The following is a 19,015-nucleotide window of genomic DNA, read 5'->3' as shown; positions in this document are numbered from 1 at the left end:
AGACAGATACAAAAGGACAAATATTATATGATTGCACTTAGGTGAGGTACCTAAAATAGGGAGATTCATAGAGACAGAAAGTAGAATAGAGGTTACCAGGGGCTGGGGAGAGGGGGGATAGGGAGTTAGTGTGTAATGGGGACAGAGTTTCTGTTGGGGATGAGAAAAAAGTTCTGGAAATGGGACGTTACTGAATTGTACATATTGCACACCTAAAAATGGTTAAAATGGTAAATTTTGCGTTATATATATATATAACCCCACAATCAAAAAAAGCACCACAAAAAATCCAAAACACCAGCTAATGTCAGTGTGAGAAATTTATGACACAACCCATAATGCACATAATCTTTTTAGCTGAGTTTTCTAGTTACAGCTGAGTCAGTAACATTTCTGTCTTGACCATTTCTAGAAAGCATTTTAAATGATACCCCTCCTTGTCAAACTTTACTGGTAGCCTCAGACAATGAGTACAAACTGGCCTTGGATTTACTAATGAACACGTTTGTTCTGGCCCAGGATTACTGCACTACATCACTCTAAGATGGCGCCTGTCCCAGACCCAAGCAAGCTCACGTCACAAGATGCAGAAGGCACAGGAGATCCAGCTGCTTGAATAATGGCCTCTGAATGCTTGTGAGTCCCTAATTTAAGTATACTAATTTTCCTGAGTAGAGGGTCAAAACAGAGATGTTCAAAAAACCAAAGATTTTACTGTTCATGCCCTCTGTTCAACATACCTGATGAAGCAGTCCCGGCCATCCCGGTTCGCCATCATCTCCCATCCATAGGGTGGCACCTGGTTCAAGCCCCAGGTTCCAGAGGGAGGCGGCCAGCCTGAAGACTTTGTCCTATGGCTGGAAAAAAAAGAAAGAAAAGCATCAGTACACCTGATTCCTAAACATTTCCTGTGAGACAAACTCCAGAGACTTGCTCCTCTCCACTGTGCGCTATATTCTCAGCTGATTAAATGAACAATGATAAAGAATGTTTTGCGTCGGGTACCATGCTCCTCATTTTTCTTTATAGCATCTTGCTTACTTTGTGACAGATGCCCTATGAGGAAAGTGTACTTATTCTATTTCACAGATGAGGAAACAATGAATGGCTTGAAAAGATTAAGTAACTTTCCTGAGGACACACAAGCCAATTTTGAACAAAAGTTTTGCACACATTCTATTACACTAGACATTCCTGAGACCAGGCATTAGCATAGTTTTGCACATAAATAGATATCACACCACAATATAAACACAAACACACATATGAAAATAGACTACAGTTTTTATGGGTCTTAAACAAATAACCCCAAGCCTCACTTTCCAGGACTCCTCTGACACAAAAGACATAATTTCCATTCACAGCAACCACACTCTAGTCAAGTGAGTCATACAACCTTAGACAACCTCTCAATTTAAATTGCAATGAAAATGCACACAATTACTTTTACAATTTTCAGTCCACACCTTAAATTTGACTCATCAGAAAAATGAAAGGACAAGTAGAATTTTCTAGAAGCATGCCTTTCCAAGAGCAAGAGGAAAGGGCAAGGGACTCCAAGGGACAAGCAGTTATGATGGGCAGCATAGCGCAGTCACAATCCCTAACCAGAGGCCTGAGCCCAGTTTCGTTGGAGCATCGGAGTCCTGGCCACTCCACATCTGCCCAGGATGTGCAGAAATTCCACCGTTCTTTCATGAATTCCTAAGATTCCTTCTGAGCTTAACTATGGAAAGGAAATAAGCAATACCATTTAGGATCGACCAACATTCCTCATCATTTGGGCCTTTTGGTCCAGGTGAAGTTACTCTGGATTGCCTGCAAGACCCAAATTGCAGACTGGTACTTAAGTGTGTGGGGAAGAGCAGTGATGACATCTCCGGGGCCTCACCACCAGTGTCTCAATAGTGTACCTGCGTGCCCTTTAAGATAAGAAAGAAGCCACCCCCCCAACTCCTGCACCAGTCACATGGGCGACTGACACAACTGTATGTATATGGCAGCTCTCATGCAGCCTGTTGCCCTCCCACAGCAAACACCCAAATCGGGGGTGTCAACCTTTCCGTGAGAAGGGGAGACTTTTAATTCCCCAGAGTAAGTCACCCCAACGCCTCACCAAAATCATACATCTGACCATAACCCAACACTTCCCTCAGGTGACACAAGTCCATTTCCTGTAAGTTTTCTCAAGAGGAACTGTTTTACATAATGTTAACCACCTCCATTGCTTTACATTAACTTCCTTTCAGTTTTCCCACATCCTTTATAAAGTGTGGTGAGCGAAAGAGTTCACAAATTTAATATAGGTCTGGTAAATTTAGAATGCCACTATAGGGTTACTTCTTACCCGTTGACTATTAAAATCAAAGACATGGCAACCGTTTTTGTCCCTCTTCTTCACGCAAGCCAGCAGTGGCAATCTCCTCTGGTGGTTTTAAAAAAATGTGTTGCTCCCTTACAGTGAACGAACGCATGAATTTCTACCCTGACGTATACCAAAAAAACGCCAATTTCTCTACACTGTTTTCCAAGGTGGAACCAAGAAAATAAGCCCTTGGAGGTATGAACACAGTATACCCTGTTATTAAAAAATTTTGTAGAAGCATGAGTACAGTAAGCAGTGACACAAATAATATTCTTGTAAGTAAAAGGAGGCCTGTGTAGAGAATGCCAGAATTTATTCTAGATTACTACATTATGTGCTATAGCAGAACATTAATCCTTCCCAGAAGGGGCTAACTTATTAAAAAAAGATACAGTAACCTGTCTTTTCTTTTGTCTTCTTTTCCTTTCTTCCATTCTCTGCACCCTCCACCCCCGAAGTCTAAATCATGAAAAGAAAGACACAGGCTTCCTAATATATATAATTTACATGTAAAATACAGAATTATAATAATGAGATCGAGGAAGCCTGGATTTTATTATAAACTGCACTCTGTCCTGTACAGGATGTTCAGGAAGTAGGAAACACAGTCCAGCAAGTTGTTTTCCAATACAGCCTTTTGTCAGAGAACACCAAGTGAAGCGCTAATACTGGAAAAATCCACAAACACTAAATGAGTTCATTCGGGTCAAGGGACATCAGCCGAAAGAAAACAAGTAATAATTAACATCAGATATGACTATATGTCTGTCCTGTGTTGACATTAAAAACATGGTTTGGAAAGACAATAGTAGAACTTAGCAAACTAAATGCGCAAGTAGAAAAGAAAATAACACATATCTAACCGTAACAGCCTAGAGAAAAACCAAGGATAAAGGTCATGATTATGGAGGGATTTGGCTCTTGCTTCCATGCAGTGTGATAACTGCAAGTTTACCCCAACAATATCTAGCATTGGAAGCTGGGGGGTTACTCTGGGCTGGGAAGATGCTCCAGGGACCCTGTTTTCCAGTTCCCACCTCTGTGGCTGCACCAAACTCTCCATCACTCCTAAATGTGCCCCATCCCATCACTGCTGAAAGACAGTTTGTTTCTACCGGGAGGCAAAGAGGTGGCCACTTTTAGAGTAGCAGCAGGGCCAGCCAGTGCATATAAAAGCAGAGCCCCTCATTGTTTGGCCTCGGAGCCCCGTCTGATACTGACTAGATAGGAGTAGCGGGCTGTGGCAGTGGGGAGCTTGCCTGCTGGAGCAGCAGATTCACCAAGCGTGGCCTCGGGACCAGAAGCAGAAGCAGCACTTAGGAATTTGTTAGAAATGCAAATCCTTGGCCACCACCCAAAACCTACTGAACCCCCAAATCTGAGGTGATGGGGCTGACCCAGCAGTCTGTGTCACCAAGCCTCTAGGCCATGCTGGTGCCCACTCAAGTCTGAGAAGTGGGCTAGACTCAGACTCTCTTAAATGGAGGCTCTGCCACTTACTTTCCATAAACTTGAGCAAGTTACTCAAGCTCTCCAACTCCCTCAGTCCCAGCTCCTCCTCTATAAAATGGCAATAATGGGACCACATCTTTGGGAAAATATGAAGTGAGTTTTGTAAAGCGCTTAGTATGACTCTTGGCACACGCTATACTATGTGCTATAAAGTATCTGCTAAACAGATCTCTACCTATCCGTCGAGAGAATATAGGACTTAGGGTAGTGATGCAAGTATAAATGGCTTTATCAAGTCTCAAAATAGAAAAGGGTGAAAGGCTCAGTCATCTATTTTTTTCCATTCTGGCAAGAGGAGGGCAAGAAGGGGCTGTAGCTAGCCCCAGTTATAAGGTCAGAAGTTGATGAGTTCAGCTGTTCTCAAAGGAGAAGAGAATATCAGACAGTTTTTCCCAGCTGTGTGTGTGATCCTTGGGACAGAGGGTCACTTTCCACTTGTCTCAGGCCAGGCCTTGAGATTCCTTGCAACTGCGATGTTCTGTGACTTCAACCTGAGATCATGGCTGTGTGAACCATTTTCAAACACTTAGCTCAGCCTTAAAAATAGCGACCTACATTGGCAGGGCTATTTCAGTCTCTCCAGAAACTCCCCACCACAGACTGAACTGGTTTGCAACTTTGTGCCTCACCCATCTATTCTTTGCAACAGATGGAAACTGTCCTGGACAAAACAGATCTTCATACTTCACATGAAGTGAGAGAAGCTGTGAAGGGTACAGGCACAGTGGCACAGCTATTTGCATTGGGACCAATGGTGGAAGCAACCCATGATCTCTTCCTGTGTATACATCTATCAGCCCAGGACGAAATCTTGATGGCAAATGCAGCCTAGGAGCAGGCACAGTCTTAAAACCACCTCCAGGCCATGATGGTGACCTGAATTTCCTTAGAAATATACCTCAATATCAGAAAAAGGGATGTTGTGGGGGAGAAGGAAGGGGAGGTCCGGATCCAAAGTCCCAAGTCAGACAGTTAATTTGGCCACTTACTGGCTCTGTGACCCTGGACTCTAAACTCTCTCTACCTTATTTTCATCATCTGTAAAATAGAATTAGTCTCAATCAGTGATTCTCATCTGGGGTGGATTTTATCGCTAGGAGATGCTTGGCAATGTCTGGAGACACTGTTGGTCGCCACAACTGGGAGAGGGATGCTTCTGGCATCTAATGGGTACAGACCAGGGATGTTGCTGACCGTCCTTCAATGCACAGTCCAACCCCCAGAACACAGAATGATCCAGCAAAAATGACAATAGTGGCCCTGCTTAGCTCATAAAGTAATGAAGGTACAATTCTTAGGTTGGTACTTGACATACAGTTGGTGCTCAATACACTTAAAACAAAAAACAAGCCATCTCAGTGTTTCCACTGGCAACCTAATTAGGATAAGTAGAATGTATCTTGACATCAGAGAGAACGGGTTCAAATCCCAGGTTTGCCACGGAATAGCTTCATGGCTTTAGGCGAATTACTTGGCCTTTCTGGGTTTTAGTTTTGTGTCAGATGGAAATGACACCCAGCTCACAGCAATGTTATACAGATAAATGAGATATGGAAAGCCCTGAAGTACAGAGCTGGACTCATTCAGAAGAGTCTCATCGGCCGGCATGCTGTGTTACAAGTGGTTGTACTAGTAAGGAAAATAACTTTTGCATTGGACCTACTAGTTTACACAGCACTTCTACATATATAACTTCTTGAGATACTCACAAGCCTGCCACAATAGAATGCCTGCTAAAGCATTAATGCATCTATTTTTAAGAATGAAGAAACTGACGCTCAGAGAGAATGTCTTATCCAAGTCTAGCGGAGTCATTACATTTTCTTCACTGTGGGGAAAGAGGCCCAGGACTCCAATTAGTTGGAAGGGAGATTGCTTGTTGTGGCAAGCACTTGTGTTCCACAGATTGTACTAGGGGTGGAAATGGGGGGTGAGGATGGTAGAGCTCCCCCAGACTCACCTTATGCAAAGCTCCTGTGGATGTTATACAACTAGTTAGGAGAATGTCCAGGACTGAAGCCCGAGGCTTCCTGCTCTAAACTCCATACTACTTACACTGTGCCATAATTAAATATGACTTCAGTGTATGGGTTTCCTTATATACCTGGTAGCATTTACGACCAGTAGCCAGCATTAAGCTGCATCCTCTGAAATTGGTGTTGAGGAGTTAATTATAATGTCCATTTCAGATAAGCCAAATCTACTCAGTTATTCATTCCTGACATAGAATGACACCATACAAATCCCACAAAATCAAACATGACCCTGAATTTGATCATCTTGTCTCTTTGGACTCACAAAGATTTTTCAGAATAACCCAAGGATACATACTGTTACAGATGGTGTTAAGAAATGTAAAGCATTTTCTCACTTATTTTGCTCTAAATGGTGGTTGGGTTACAGTACCCATAAACTAACAGAACTCCTAACTTCACACCATTTGCAAGCAGATGACATTCAAGGTTGACATGCAATGTAGGTTAAGGTAAAGGAAGCAGAGAAGGAGTGAGAAAATGAACAAAAGATGGTTCTGGATGAATTGAAAAAGCTCCAAGTTTGGTGGTAGTCTTGTTCCTTTTGTGACCAACTGTGTGCCCATTGGGGTTGAGGGCGTCCTGTCCTGCAAAACTTCTTGTTCTCATGGATGAAGGAGGAACTGATTGACCAACTAAGGCTTCTGGTTCTAGTTAATCATGCTGTTGATACAGGGACACTTCTGAAATAGGTCACGTTCTTTCCTACCTCAGAATATAACTCTCTTCATTCAATCAGGCTTTAGGACAGTGGTCACAGTATTTCAGTCTCATACAAGAGAAAACAGTTTTCTATCCTATGGACCCTTATTAGTAGCTTCTAGTGTGGGTACAAGTGAAGAAAGCTACATTGATAGGGTGAAAATAACATCAAAGCCATGCAGACAGAAGAGTCATCCTAGCAACTATTTTTAAGATTCCACTTCTGTTATGACAAGAAGGACAGGAAAATACAGTAAAGGGGGGAAAGCAGGTAGTTAAAAAAACCACTTTAAATATTAATGCCAAGCCTCTTAAAAGGAGAAACTCAAGAATATATTCATTACCAAATCATTTTAGTCAAGCAGAAATGTATTATTAATCAAGAGTTTAACTCTGATAAAAAAATGAATATATATTTTAATAAAGCAATTTAAACATTTTTCGGATTATTTTTATCTGCTTCATTGCATGATTTACCAACCCACACAATTAAACTGATTGTGTGATTATGAGTTTCAATACAAACCTCTCACCACTGAATAACTTGTTTCCTAATTGGGTATCTGGGAGAATTACTAGGAGAATTAAATCCAGGCTAACTGGTTTTCCTTCTAAAAATCTGCACATCCAAACTTTAGCCTCACTCTGTAAACAACCCTGTGACAGACTCAAGACGTTGTAAGAGTCTGAGGACACAATACTTAGAGTCCCCAAACATTGCACACAGGGGGCCATTAAAGTCAGATGCAGCTCTGCCTTGAATTAGACATTGACTTTTTCAAAGTGATTTGCATCTGTTAGCACACTGAACTCTCCAACTCTGTGGATGTGGAAGGACAATTATAATTAGCCCTGTATAATACAGGAGGAAACAGATACAGACTGGTCAGGTTGGGCAAGGATGCCCAGAGAGGCATTTGGCATTTCAGAGCTAAATGTGGGACTAGTCAGCTGGTGAAGTCTCCAGCCCCTTTCAATAGAATGGTGTTGTCCGTGCTCATGAGTCTGTAGTTGTATGTCCCAGGTAAGCACACGATGCCAAGTGGATATGCTAAGCTGGCACACCTGTGAGGGCAAGGACCAGGTCTTCTTCACTTTCTATCTCTCTTACTCAGACCAGTGTCCAGCACGTGATAGAAACTCAATGTGAATTGAATGAATAGAGTACAAGGTACACGATGGTACTGGCAACAGAATCTTAGGCATTTAAATGCTAGCTTCCTGCCTTCAGGCAAATAAGAGTATGTGTCGAGGGAGGAGGGGGAGCGTCACACAGGTTTAATAACTGCTGTTAGGCAGGCACTGTTCTAGGCACGTTGACAGATCACTCTATCTCAAATCTCACAACAGCTTAACAAGAGGGGCTGGCTGCCGCCATGATGGTTCATCCAACAATGGATACCATTGAGACATAAACCAAGTGAACGAAATTGTACACCTGAAATCTATGTAATTTTACTAACAATTGTCACCCCGATAAATTTAATAAAATTAAATTTAAAAAAAAGTGTGTGTACAATATGATCTACTTTTTAAAAATATCCATGTACATAGGCATAAGACAACAGTCTGGAAGCATGGCTCCACAGTGACTATCTCTGGGTTATGAGATTGAGGTGGGGTTTGGTTTGTCTGCTTTTGTTTTTTCTTATTTCTTATAATGAATATGCATTACTTTTATAACTAATCATTTATTTTAATCAAAAGGAACTGAAAAAGGAATATGATTCCATCTGGACTTTGGTGGATTCATTGGAGAAACTGCAGAGGTAGTACTGAAAGTTTGAAAACACACGGTGTTAGCGCAGCTATAGAGGAACACACACTGTCATATAGTGTTCAGAGTGCATCTCAACAAGCCCCCATGGAGTGTAATTTAGTAGTCTCTATCCAAATTGTAAATGTGTATGCCCTTTGACCTAAGTGTCCATCAGTACAAGATGAATGAAATAAACTAGGGTACAAACACACAGTGGAATACTACGCAGCTGTGAATGGGGGAATTTCTTTGTGTACAGATTTGGAAAGATCCTGAAGTAAATGGAAAAATAAGAATAAAAGAAGGCAAGATGCAGAAGATGCACAACCTGCTACCATTTGTGTAAAATCAAGGGAGGAATAAAGCATATATAAGGCCAAGCCATGAAGTCCAGACACAGACAGCTTCATTGAACTTGGCTCTGCCCTTTAGCTCTGAACTTGATGTTCCTTATCCTCACCAAAACAGCAGCTTTATCTTCTGAAAGCTAAGATAATCTTAACCACCGTGTGGGATTGTCATAAGAACCATGTGAATTAAATGTGCAAAAATAGCTCCTATTGTTATTCCTTCAACGTATTAATGCATCTAACAAATATTGATGGAGTCCCTAGTATGTACCACATGCTGTTCTAGGTGCTTGAAATACATCAGTGAACAAAATAGACAATGAAAACCAGACCCATCGACATAGAAAATAAATGCCCCAAATCACCTGGCCCAGATCTTCTTTCCTAGTCTGTCAATGCATTAATTTTGTATAACAATATTCTGTGGCTTTTAAACTAACTCACCTGTCATACACTGAACACACGTGTTCCCCATGTCCATATCTCCATATCTTTGATCATGCTATTCCCTCTGGCTAAAACACTCTTCTTTCCCCACTACGACTCCCCATAACTGTTCAAAATTGATCCATCCTCAAAACTCCTATCAAATGCCACCACCTGCAGAGAGCAGTCCCTGAATACTCCTGCCCTAAAATGACTACCTCACTTCCCTATACTTATGGGAAGCCACTGCTTGCACCACTGAGGTAACACCTACCTCCTATAATGGCCAATATAATTAGCATGTGAATACATGTCTCCCTAGATTATAAGCTCCTGAGAATTCATACCATTAAAAAATTCCACATGTTGCAGTTAGCTGGTGCTCAATAAATATTTACTTGTTAATATATTCATTGCAACTTTTTAATCTCTTATCTGTGATATCCCTTAGCCAATTACAATGCCCATAGGGACAGAGTGGCTTTAGTTGCACAGTCGTGGCTGCCTCAATGTCTTGAATTGATTAAAAACGTTTATCTTTCATGGTCATTTTGACTTTGGGGAAGAGCCAGAAGTCTCATGGTGCCAGATCCGGTGAATAAGGTGGTTGAGGACACACCGTAATATTTTTATTTGACAGAAATTGCTGTAGCAGAAGCGATATGTGACATGGAGCGTTGTTGTGATGGAGAACGAAGTAGACACTCATGAAAGAAGACTTCCAGAACTGCTTCAGAAAGTGGCAAGAACGATGGCATAAGTGTGTTCGAAGTGAGGGGGAGCATTTTGAGGGGGATTAATGGCAATGTGTCTTTTACTGTAATAAATTTCTAAAATTTAAACATTCACCATATTGCTTGATCACACCTCGTAAGTGGTCCTGTTACACTTGCTTTACTGAGGACTACAGAATTATACAGAATTTGGAATTTTATCAATTGCTTTTGGACGGCGGACCTAAATACATAGAAGCAATGTCATTGCCTCTTCATATTACTGTCATTGAATGGCTGGTGTCTCTGCATGATGAGAATGTACAGACATAGCACTCATGGGACTCCTGGGTCTTCTGTCCTCACTTTTGAGTTCACCAATGGCCATCAAGCCTGCACTTGGCATAATTAGATACAAAAAAGCAACCACTTTTTACATCAGTACTGACGTCAGGATCTGCCACATGGAAACTGCTTTATAGTAGCATTTGTTTGAACAAACGAATGCATAACAGTTAACCTTGGAGCATCCTCTAAAAGGAACCACATGACAGAGACTGGGTGGGTCCAGGATTTCAAGAGATGGATGCTACAGCCCGAAAGGCAACACTGTTGTCAACAGGAACTTGCTGCCTCAGCATTCCTGAAAGAGTCCTGTTTTTGTGAAGATGAAATTGCAATTCAGAAGCCCCAAATCAAAACCAAAGGGTTTAAATCTAAACTTTATGGATGCCACATTTTCTAAGCTTTGATCAGTTTCCTTGATATAAGGTTGTTTATTTTTCCAATTCAAGGTTCCCTTAGCTGGAAATGGCTCTCCAGTGATGGCAAGCTCACACGCTCAACCAAGATTGTTTGTTTCCCTGACTTCACATTTTGAGAAATTTCAATCAGATAGAAAAGTTGGAAGGAGAATATAAGCACCATCCTTGTACTCCTCGCTTAGCAGTGGTTCTCAATAAGCAGAGATGATGCCCCCCAGTGGACATTTCAAAATGTCTGGAGACATTTTTGGTTGTCACAACTGAAGGTGGTGGAGTTCTACTGGCATCTAGTGGGTGGAGGCCAGGGATGCTGACGCACATCCCACAGTGCCCAGGATGCCCGGCAACAAAGAATGATCCAGCCCCAAACGTCAATCAATAGTGGGGAGGTTAAGACACACTGACCTAGGCTTACCAGTTGTTCATATTTTGCAGTGTTTGTTTTATCCTCTCTCCCTTTGCTCCTTTACCCCCTCCCTCTCTCTGTTTATGTATATAACATGTTTACTTGGACCATTTCACTTAAGTCAGGGGTGTCCAAACTTTTTTCAACGTTTTTCACCAAGGGCCATATGCGGTAAAATACACAAACAGCCGGGCCACTCACTCGAGGTGAAGTACGTATTGCCTCACCTGGTTTATTTAAGTAAACTAAATATATTTTTGGAATTTGCTGCGGGCCAATTAACAATGGATCATGGGCCGCAGTTGGCCCATGGGCCGCAGTTTGGACACCCCTGGCTTAAGTAATACACATCAGGACATTTCATGCCAAAGTTCTGCAGCATCTACCTCTTTAGAAAATAGACATTCTCCTCTAAAACTACAGTAGCGTATTGCACTCAAATTGAATATTGGTACAATATTATCTAACATACAGTCCATATTAAAATTTCCCCAATTATCCCAATCACGTTCTTTTATAGGTTTTCTTTTGTTTGATTCAGTACCCAATCAATCTTTATACTTTGCACTTTGTTATCTTGTTTCTTTAGTCAACCATGTTTAAAGGATGCAAAGTTATCATAAATTTAAGACCTGAAGACTTCAAAACCCAGCAATAATGACCAATTTTGTAAACCACACCATACAGTCTACTCAGACATGACTCCTGAAGTTCACATAAGGCCTGGAAATGGTAGTTGCGCAATAGATACTGTTTGTTAACTAACGACACACAAGCTGTTAGAACCTTTTACACAAGGACTATGGTAACTGTGGGCAGTTGGGACATGACAGAAAAGGGCCCCCCAAAGACTCCTAGGATTAGTCAAAGTGCAGAGTTCAAGATGGAAACATAAGCAGAAAGTAGCACAAAAGGTGTCTGAGTATTTATGAGGAGGAACTGGGACAGTTAGGACTGACAGGACCCCACATTTTGGTGGTTAGGGCAAGGTAGCAAGAGAGATGAGAGAGAGGCGACAGTACACTACAGCCACCAGAACAAGAGTTTGAAAATCAAAGAACATTCTACCCCAGCTAGAAAGCCCCTCACAGATGTCTTGATGTGTGAAGAGCCCAGGGCACAGCCAGACCAGACCGTTCGCATTTGCTAGTGAATATCAGACACATATCTATCCCTTTCGTCCTTCCTTTTCCCATAAAGGATCTGAGATGGCAAATGAATCTCTTGAAAAGACAGTAAAGAGTTTGGTTTAGCTGCCGACTGGAGAGAAGACTGGCCAATGTGGACTGAGAGAAGATTCAGAGTGAACACACAAGGCATTGGACAAGTCAATCCTCTACACAGAGAGACCCTTCTGGTCAGTCAACAAGCATTCGTTGGCTGTTGACTCCTTTTGGCAAGGTTCTGGGATCGGCCCTGTGTACGATATAGATACCCTATAATACAGTTCCTACTCTCAGCTATTACTGAAAGTAGAACTCTTTCTAAGTTCTACTGAGAGTCTGGGAACTCGTTCTCTCTCTCAAGCTCCCAGTGCCTTCATGACACTAATCATTCAAAACATTTTATTGAGGACTTTTGTGTCAGTCATTGTACAGGCCTAATGCTGTGACAAGCAGATAGGGTACTTGTCCTCATGGACTTGATGGCATCACGACTCATCCTACCTGGACATCAGCCTGGCTGGTTCCCTGGTGGTTCCTGGTGGTTCCCTGAAACCTGAGCTCTCACTGAAGCTCCTCAGGTAGGAGTCCCATGCTGGGAAATTCAGGCATCAGGAGATGGAAATCTTCCTTACCCTTCTCCAATTATCCCATACAGACAACTATTTCACCCATAGTGACCATTAAATGCTTTCTTGCACTTCATCTAGGGCCCAGTCTTTCACTCTCAGCTGTAATAGGAAACCTGAACATGCTCTCAGGACCCACCAAATGCATCATGTCATAGAACTTGACAATGATTATAGGATTAATGAAATCCAGCGTTGACTGAATCTGCCAAATTGCCTAATCTAATTTTCAAATGTTTTGTTAAAACACTTTTGCAAACACTCATCATTTTGAGAGGCAGCATTCATGTTCACATTTGCCTTATTTTTAGATGACTCATAGCATAATATTGCTACTCAACAAGCTTAGCCAGATCCAATTGGCTTTCCACTGAACATCTTTATGAACTGTGTATGAAAAATTCAAATATTTTCTGAGTTAGCTAGCCATTGTGAAAATTACATTTTCACTGTTTGTTGGGGACATACACATATATGTTCATCATTTTTGAATGTTTATGTATTAACATATAAAGTATCTGCTTGTCTTGACTAATCTTCTTAGCCTTCCTTAATGACTTTTAGAATCCTATGTTAAAAGTGTATCTACTAGCTATCCCCCATTCCATTAAGACTTTTTATTATTTCTGAGTAAAATAATACAATTATTACTTAAAACTATCTTCAATTACATACCAGCAGGAATAAAAGGGAAGAGATTATTCAAAAGAGAAAGTGGAGAGAGGGGAAGGAACTGATATGACTATGTACGTGCCTTTTGTGGACTAAAAGTGAAAAAAAAAGATAGATGGAAGAACACTGGCCTGGAAGGCAGGAGACTAAGTTCTAAGGTTTCCATTTATAGCATGGATCAGCAAACATTTTTTGGTAAAGAGCCATATAATAAATACTTTCAGCGTTGAGGGTCATGTGGTCTCTGTTGCATCTCTTCAGCTCTACTGTTGAATCTGAAGTAGCCACAGACGATACGTAAACCAAAGGGTATGGCTGTGTTCCGATAAAACTTTACCCAAAAAGAGTCTGTAGTTGGCTGGCGGGCCATAGTTTGCTGACCCCAGATTTACCGTGGCACCTTGATAAAGTTGTTTACATTTCTGCCTCTCAGGTTTCTTATTCATAGAATAAAGGTGCTGGACTACATGATTCCTGAGGTCCCTTGAAGCTTCAAAATGTTCACCTTCATCAACTAAACAGATTTATTTCTCAAAGGCCATAATCTTGAACAGGACTGGAAGAGACCCAGATACATAAATTCCACAAAGTTGTTTTTCCACTGAGGTAACATTCACCACTCAAGGAAAGTGAACAAGATTCCTATTTTCCATAGCATTTGACCCACAGATAGAACATTATAGTTTAGTCTATCACATACCTCAATATTTATAGGGAATTTTGAGTCTCTGAACCATTGATCTTGCCTTGTAAATAGGCTCACTACCTGGATGAATGGTGTTTCAAATATGCACTACATGGGCATGGGTGGAAAAACTCGCTCTAGTGGCTGCTTACCAAAATCCAAATCCAAATTCTTTTGGTTTGTAGCAATAGTGTCACATGCTGATTTCCCCCCCCCCCCCGTGTTTTCAGTGTGATGTCATAAGATGATTTTAATATTAAGAAGTATGATGCTTAATAACATCCATCCTTGTTTTAGCCTTATTCCATTTTTTAAACTATAATACCAAAGGCCATGAATTTTCCAAGCTAAAATGTTTCTATTTTCAGTCAAAAACACCCTTGAGTTTTGTTTGCTATGTCAGTGTCTGCTGGAGACTTCTTTCTTTACTGCTGAATTACAATCCCTAAAGAACAGGTGTTTATAGTACCCCTGACGATATCCTTAACAAGGTAAGACGGAGAGTTATAGCTCATTAAGGTATACCTAAACACACTGGCGTGCTAAAATGTGTTGTCTGGCTTCCTTCCCCACAGTTAGACTGCATTTCTTGTATTTGTAAGGGGTTATTTATAATATAAACAAAATACATTGACCTAGTATACTTTATTTTTATCTAATTCCAGGAAGATTTCTGGTGACTTTTCATTTAGAGTCATTTAATACAGAGATGCATGGCTTTGCTCCTGCATTTACGTGACTGGCGCCTCTTCCCATCACAACCCTGAATTGATCACGCAGTTCTGTGGCTTCTCTTCATTTTCCTAAACTATTAATATAGAAGCAAAAAATGTGTACATGATGCAAAGTGCAGAAATTAAAATTATTTTTAATACTCCCTGCCTACATATCAAAGGGGAATATATTATTTCACTAGATTTCTCAGTATCTGCACATATTCAAGGTCATCCAAAATGTATAATACTGGAAGAGTACAGAAAGCCTCATAAAAGATATAAACATATATGTTTGAAAATAGCTACCTATCACTCAGGGCCTTCCCACCACATTCATTCATTTGTTTGTTTGTCTTTAGACAGCTGTGAAGATCATAAGGCGAAAACACATTCTAAGGATCATGTGGGAACTTTCTGGTAGTAATGGAAGCCAATTTGCAGATGCTTCCCACCCAATATCACTGTCATGCAGGGTCTCAGCTCCCGCTCCCCACACAATAACGCCAGACACGGTGAGGCCAAAAAGGAACACCCATGAAGCCATCGATAGGGGAGTCACACCACTATATTCTCAATGGCGGCTGGTTGGGACACAAAAGCAAACATCTGCCAGTACCCCAACAAGGGGTCTTCCTGCTCCCCAGTTTCGCTGGTGGCCAGGCGAGACACAGGAAGTAGGATCAACACTATCCACAATGTAATCCACTTGCTAACCCCACTTGCTAGCCACAATCCACAGTCCTCTTCTCTGCCAACCAACCAACCAACCAACCAGCCCTCTAGCTCAGCCACAGCAGTTATATTAGTGGCTAATGGCTAACTAGTAACAGCTGATGGCCACCCAGCCACAGCTGATGGCCATCTACTACCCGAGCCAGCACCTTTCCACGTGAGGCCAAGAGCCTGGAAACTGCTCTCCGGGACTCTGTCCCCACAATTACCTTCCTCTTCTTTTTGTTTTGTTCAGTCAGAAACCCTTTTATTACACACCATTTTATGCATAGGACTGTGACAGATAAAGAAAGATGACAAGCCCCTACCCTCAAAGAACAAAGAACCTAATAAAAACTAGAGAGAGGAAGAGGTGATGCTGAACGTTGGCTGAAAACCCGAGCATTGCAACTCCTTGATCCATTTGGGGAAAACAGAATTACGGTTCATCTCTTTAGAAAAATCTCTGAGAGCTGGAGTCCACCTCAAACTCTGTGAAAGAGAAAGCCCACATTCTTTGATGATTTTCATAGTTTTCCATTCTGCCTTCACACATCCATAACAATTTGAGAACAATATCATGAAAAAAATATAATAAAAAACTGTAGCAAAACAAATGATGCCATTAGTAACAATTAGGGTGGCTTAGTTTTCATCCGTCTTCCCCAGTTCCCAAAGATAGGCATGTTATCACTGAACACAGAGCCAGAGCCAGAAATGCCTTGTCCGAGCTCCAGTAATGGCCACAACTAAGCTCTGCTACCTTTTTATGCCAAAACATGATCATTTTATAAATAGGGACAAATCCCATCATGTATTTTCCCCAAGGTGTGTCACAGAGAAGAAATGACCTGAAAGCACTGAAACAGTAAGTTCCCAATATTTCTACATCCTGGAGTAATTATTTCCACAGCAAGGAAGACATTTATTTACAAAGTGTGCAGACTTCCAAATTGTGGTAAAGAGCTATATTGTAACCAAGTATGACATGCTGTTTTTATTAGACAAGTTCTAAAAATCTCCTCTGACAACAATATATACTACAACCGTGACTATTTCCAGGAAAGAGATTTTAGCAACTAGATGATACATTTATTAGAAAGTGCCGAAAAGCCTTTCAAATTGAAAAGTGCCCGTTATAGCATGGCTTCTCCAACTTTAATATGAATTTTCACGTGAATTAGCTGAGCATCTTGTTAAAATTCTGGTTCTGATTCAGCAGGCCAAGGGAGGGGCTGCTGTTTGAACGAGCTCCCAGGTGGTGTTGATACTGCTGGTCCAAGGGGCAGACCGGAGTAGCAAGCCTTAACATGTTTCTGAACCAGGAAGTAAGCTATTGCTGCTGGAGGTTTCAACTTGGGGCTTCCAGACAGATGCCTATGAGGCCATTAAGGTTGGCCCGGCAGGGATTTGCCAAGATGGAAGGCAGCATCCACTCCTTCCCCGACACTGAACTTGACAGACCTAGGTCAAGGGTACGGAGTCCATGAGAACTGGTTCAAACAAGGAAAATAAGACAAAAACAAATTATGTCTCCTGAACAACAGTGGCACTTCATATCCACGGTCACCTCAGATTTCTAACATATGAGCAGGGTAACCATGTGGGGACAGAGCCAGGAGTACAGTTTCCAGGCTGGCGGCCTCACAGAGACAGGTGCTGGCTCAGGTAGTAAATGGCCATCAACTGTGATCGAATGGTCATCAGCTGTGGCCAGTTGGCCGTCATCTGTAACCAGTGAGCCAATGGTCACTAATATAACTGCTGTGGCTACACTAGCAGCAAATGGGGGCTAGCAAGGAGATGGTGGCTGAGGTAGCAAACGGGGATTGAAGTTAGCACGGCGGATTGCAGTTAACAAGTGGGGTCAGTTGGCAGAGAAGTGAACAGCAGAGTGCAGATCCTGTGGCTCCTGCTTCCTGTGTCTCCAACCCAGCCACCAGTGAGACTATAGTGGTATGACTCCCCTATCTATGGCTCCACGGGTGTTCCTTTTTGGCCTCACCATATCTTGCGTTCTTATGTGGGGAGTGGGACCAGAAACCCTGCATGACACCCTGCATGACACTACCCATTAAATGGAACCTAACTCATTTCCTTCAAAGGTAGCAGATAGCCTTGCATTTGGTCTGGAACCGAAGGGCTCCCTTCTCTGGGCAGGACCCTGGTGTACGTGTCTGTCTCAGAAGCCCTGTGAGCATCCACAACTCCAGACAAGGTACTGAAGGCATGGCTGGGCCCTAATCTTTGGCTGTGGCTTTGGTTCTTTAGTAGAGCAGAGTTTAAAAGCTCTGGGAAACTTTCCTTGAAGCCCCTACCCTACTCCTCTCCAACAGGATTTGTTGAGCACATATTGTATCTTAGAACTCCTCTAAACTCTGTAAGAGCACAAAATGATCACAAAATGGCTGCAGTGCTCAAGAACATGTACAAAAGCTAACAGGAAACTATGATAGATAAAATGAGAACAAGCAAGAATAAACTAGCTTGGAAATAGGTACCCCTGCAGAAATATCACACATTCCCTTAGAACCATTTCTTGGGCTATCTCCTCCACCAGGGCTTGACTTTCAGATCCAGTAATGGTGTCTCCTCCCTCTATTCTCCAAATGGGAGGCCAGCAAACTACAGCCCATGGGCTTGCCCACCATCGGCTTTTGTAAGTCAAATTTTATTGGAACACGGCCATGCCCACTGATTTAAGTATAGTCTATGGCTGCTTTTTGTGCGAAAATGGCAGAGTTGAGTAATGTGACAGAGACCATATGGCCTGCAAAGCCTAAAAATTTTACACTCGGAATCTTTACAGAAACGGTTTGCCAACTCCTGCTTTAGAGTAATAAGTACCTGCCTGACATCACTTCTATGGCATCTTGTATTACAGTCACCTCTAGATAGTGAGGGAAGAAGGGAGGGAAGAGGGAGGGAAGGGAAGGTAGGAGGGAGGGAGGGAGGGAGAGGGAGGGAGGGAGGAAGGGAGGGGGGGAGAGAGAGCGAGCCTAAACTCCAGGGCCACACAGTTGCACAACCCCAGGTGGTGTCACTTACTTTGTTATAAGTGACCCTGTATTCTAGTTCTCTTACAGGTTCCAACCATGCTCATGTCCAAGTAAGTCATGGACCACCAGCATAGGGATTTGCCTGAACTTGGAGCTCAATCAATTGAGTTGAATGAAACTGAACTTTGGAGTTTTTCTTGGGCACAACTGAAGCCATGATATTTAGGATGGGGAAATTACTAAGAGCAATAAGCAAACATCCGATTACACCTGTGACTAAATTAGCAGAAACCAAATGGCCCTTTTGGCAGCAACACAAAAGTGGCTCTTACAGCCATTTTGCTTGACAGGGATTTTACAAGAGGCTCCATAATGAATCGCAGCCATAAAATACTTGATATTAGCACTTC

At 42.0% G+C, this 19,015-nt stretch overlaps 1 protein-coding gene across 6 annotated transcripts in view; it reads right to left on the bottom strand.

Annotated features, from left to right (window-relative positions):
- Positions 1-19,015, bottom strand: part of FRMPD4 (FERM and PDZ domain containing 4) — a 768,746-nt gene that overhangs the window by 181,961 nt on the left and 567,770 nt on the right. For all 6 annotated transcript variants that reach the window (XM_074324292.1, XM_074324291.1, XM_074324293.1 and 3 more), the window contains one exon: positions 741-857. In XM_074324292.1, the coding sequence (XP_074180393.1) occupies positions 741-857 (117 nt within the window). The remainder of the gene's footprint in view (positions 1-740; positions 858-19,015) is intronic.

This window comes from Rhinolophus sinicus, chromosome X (genome assembly GCF_036562045.2).
Source record: "Rhinolophus sinicus isolate RSC01 chromosome X, ASM3656204v1, whole genome shotgun sequence".
Taxonomy (NCBI): domain Eukaryota; kingdom Metazoa; phylum Chordata; class Mammalia; order Chiroptera; family Rhinolophidae; genus Rhinolophus; species Rhinolophus sinicus.
This window is presented reverse-complemented; position numbering and strand designations above follow the sequence as displayed.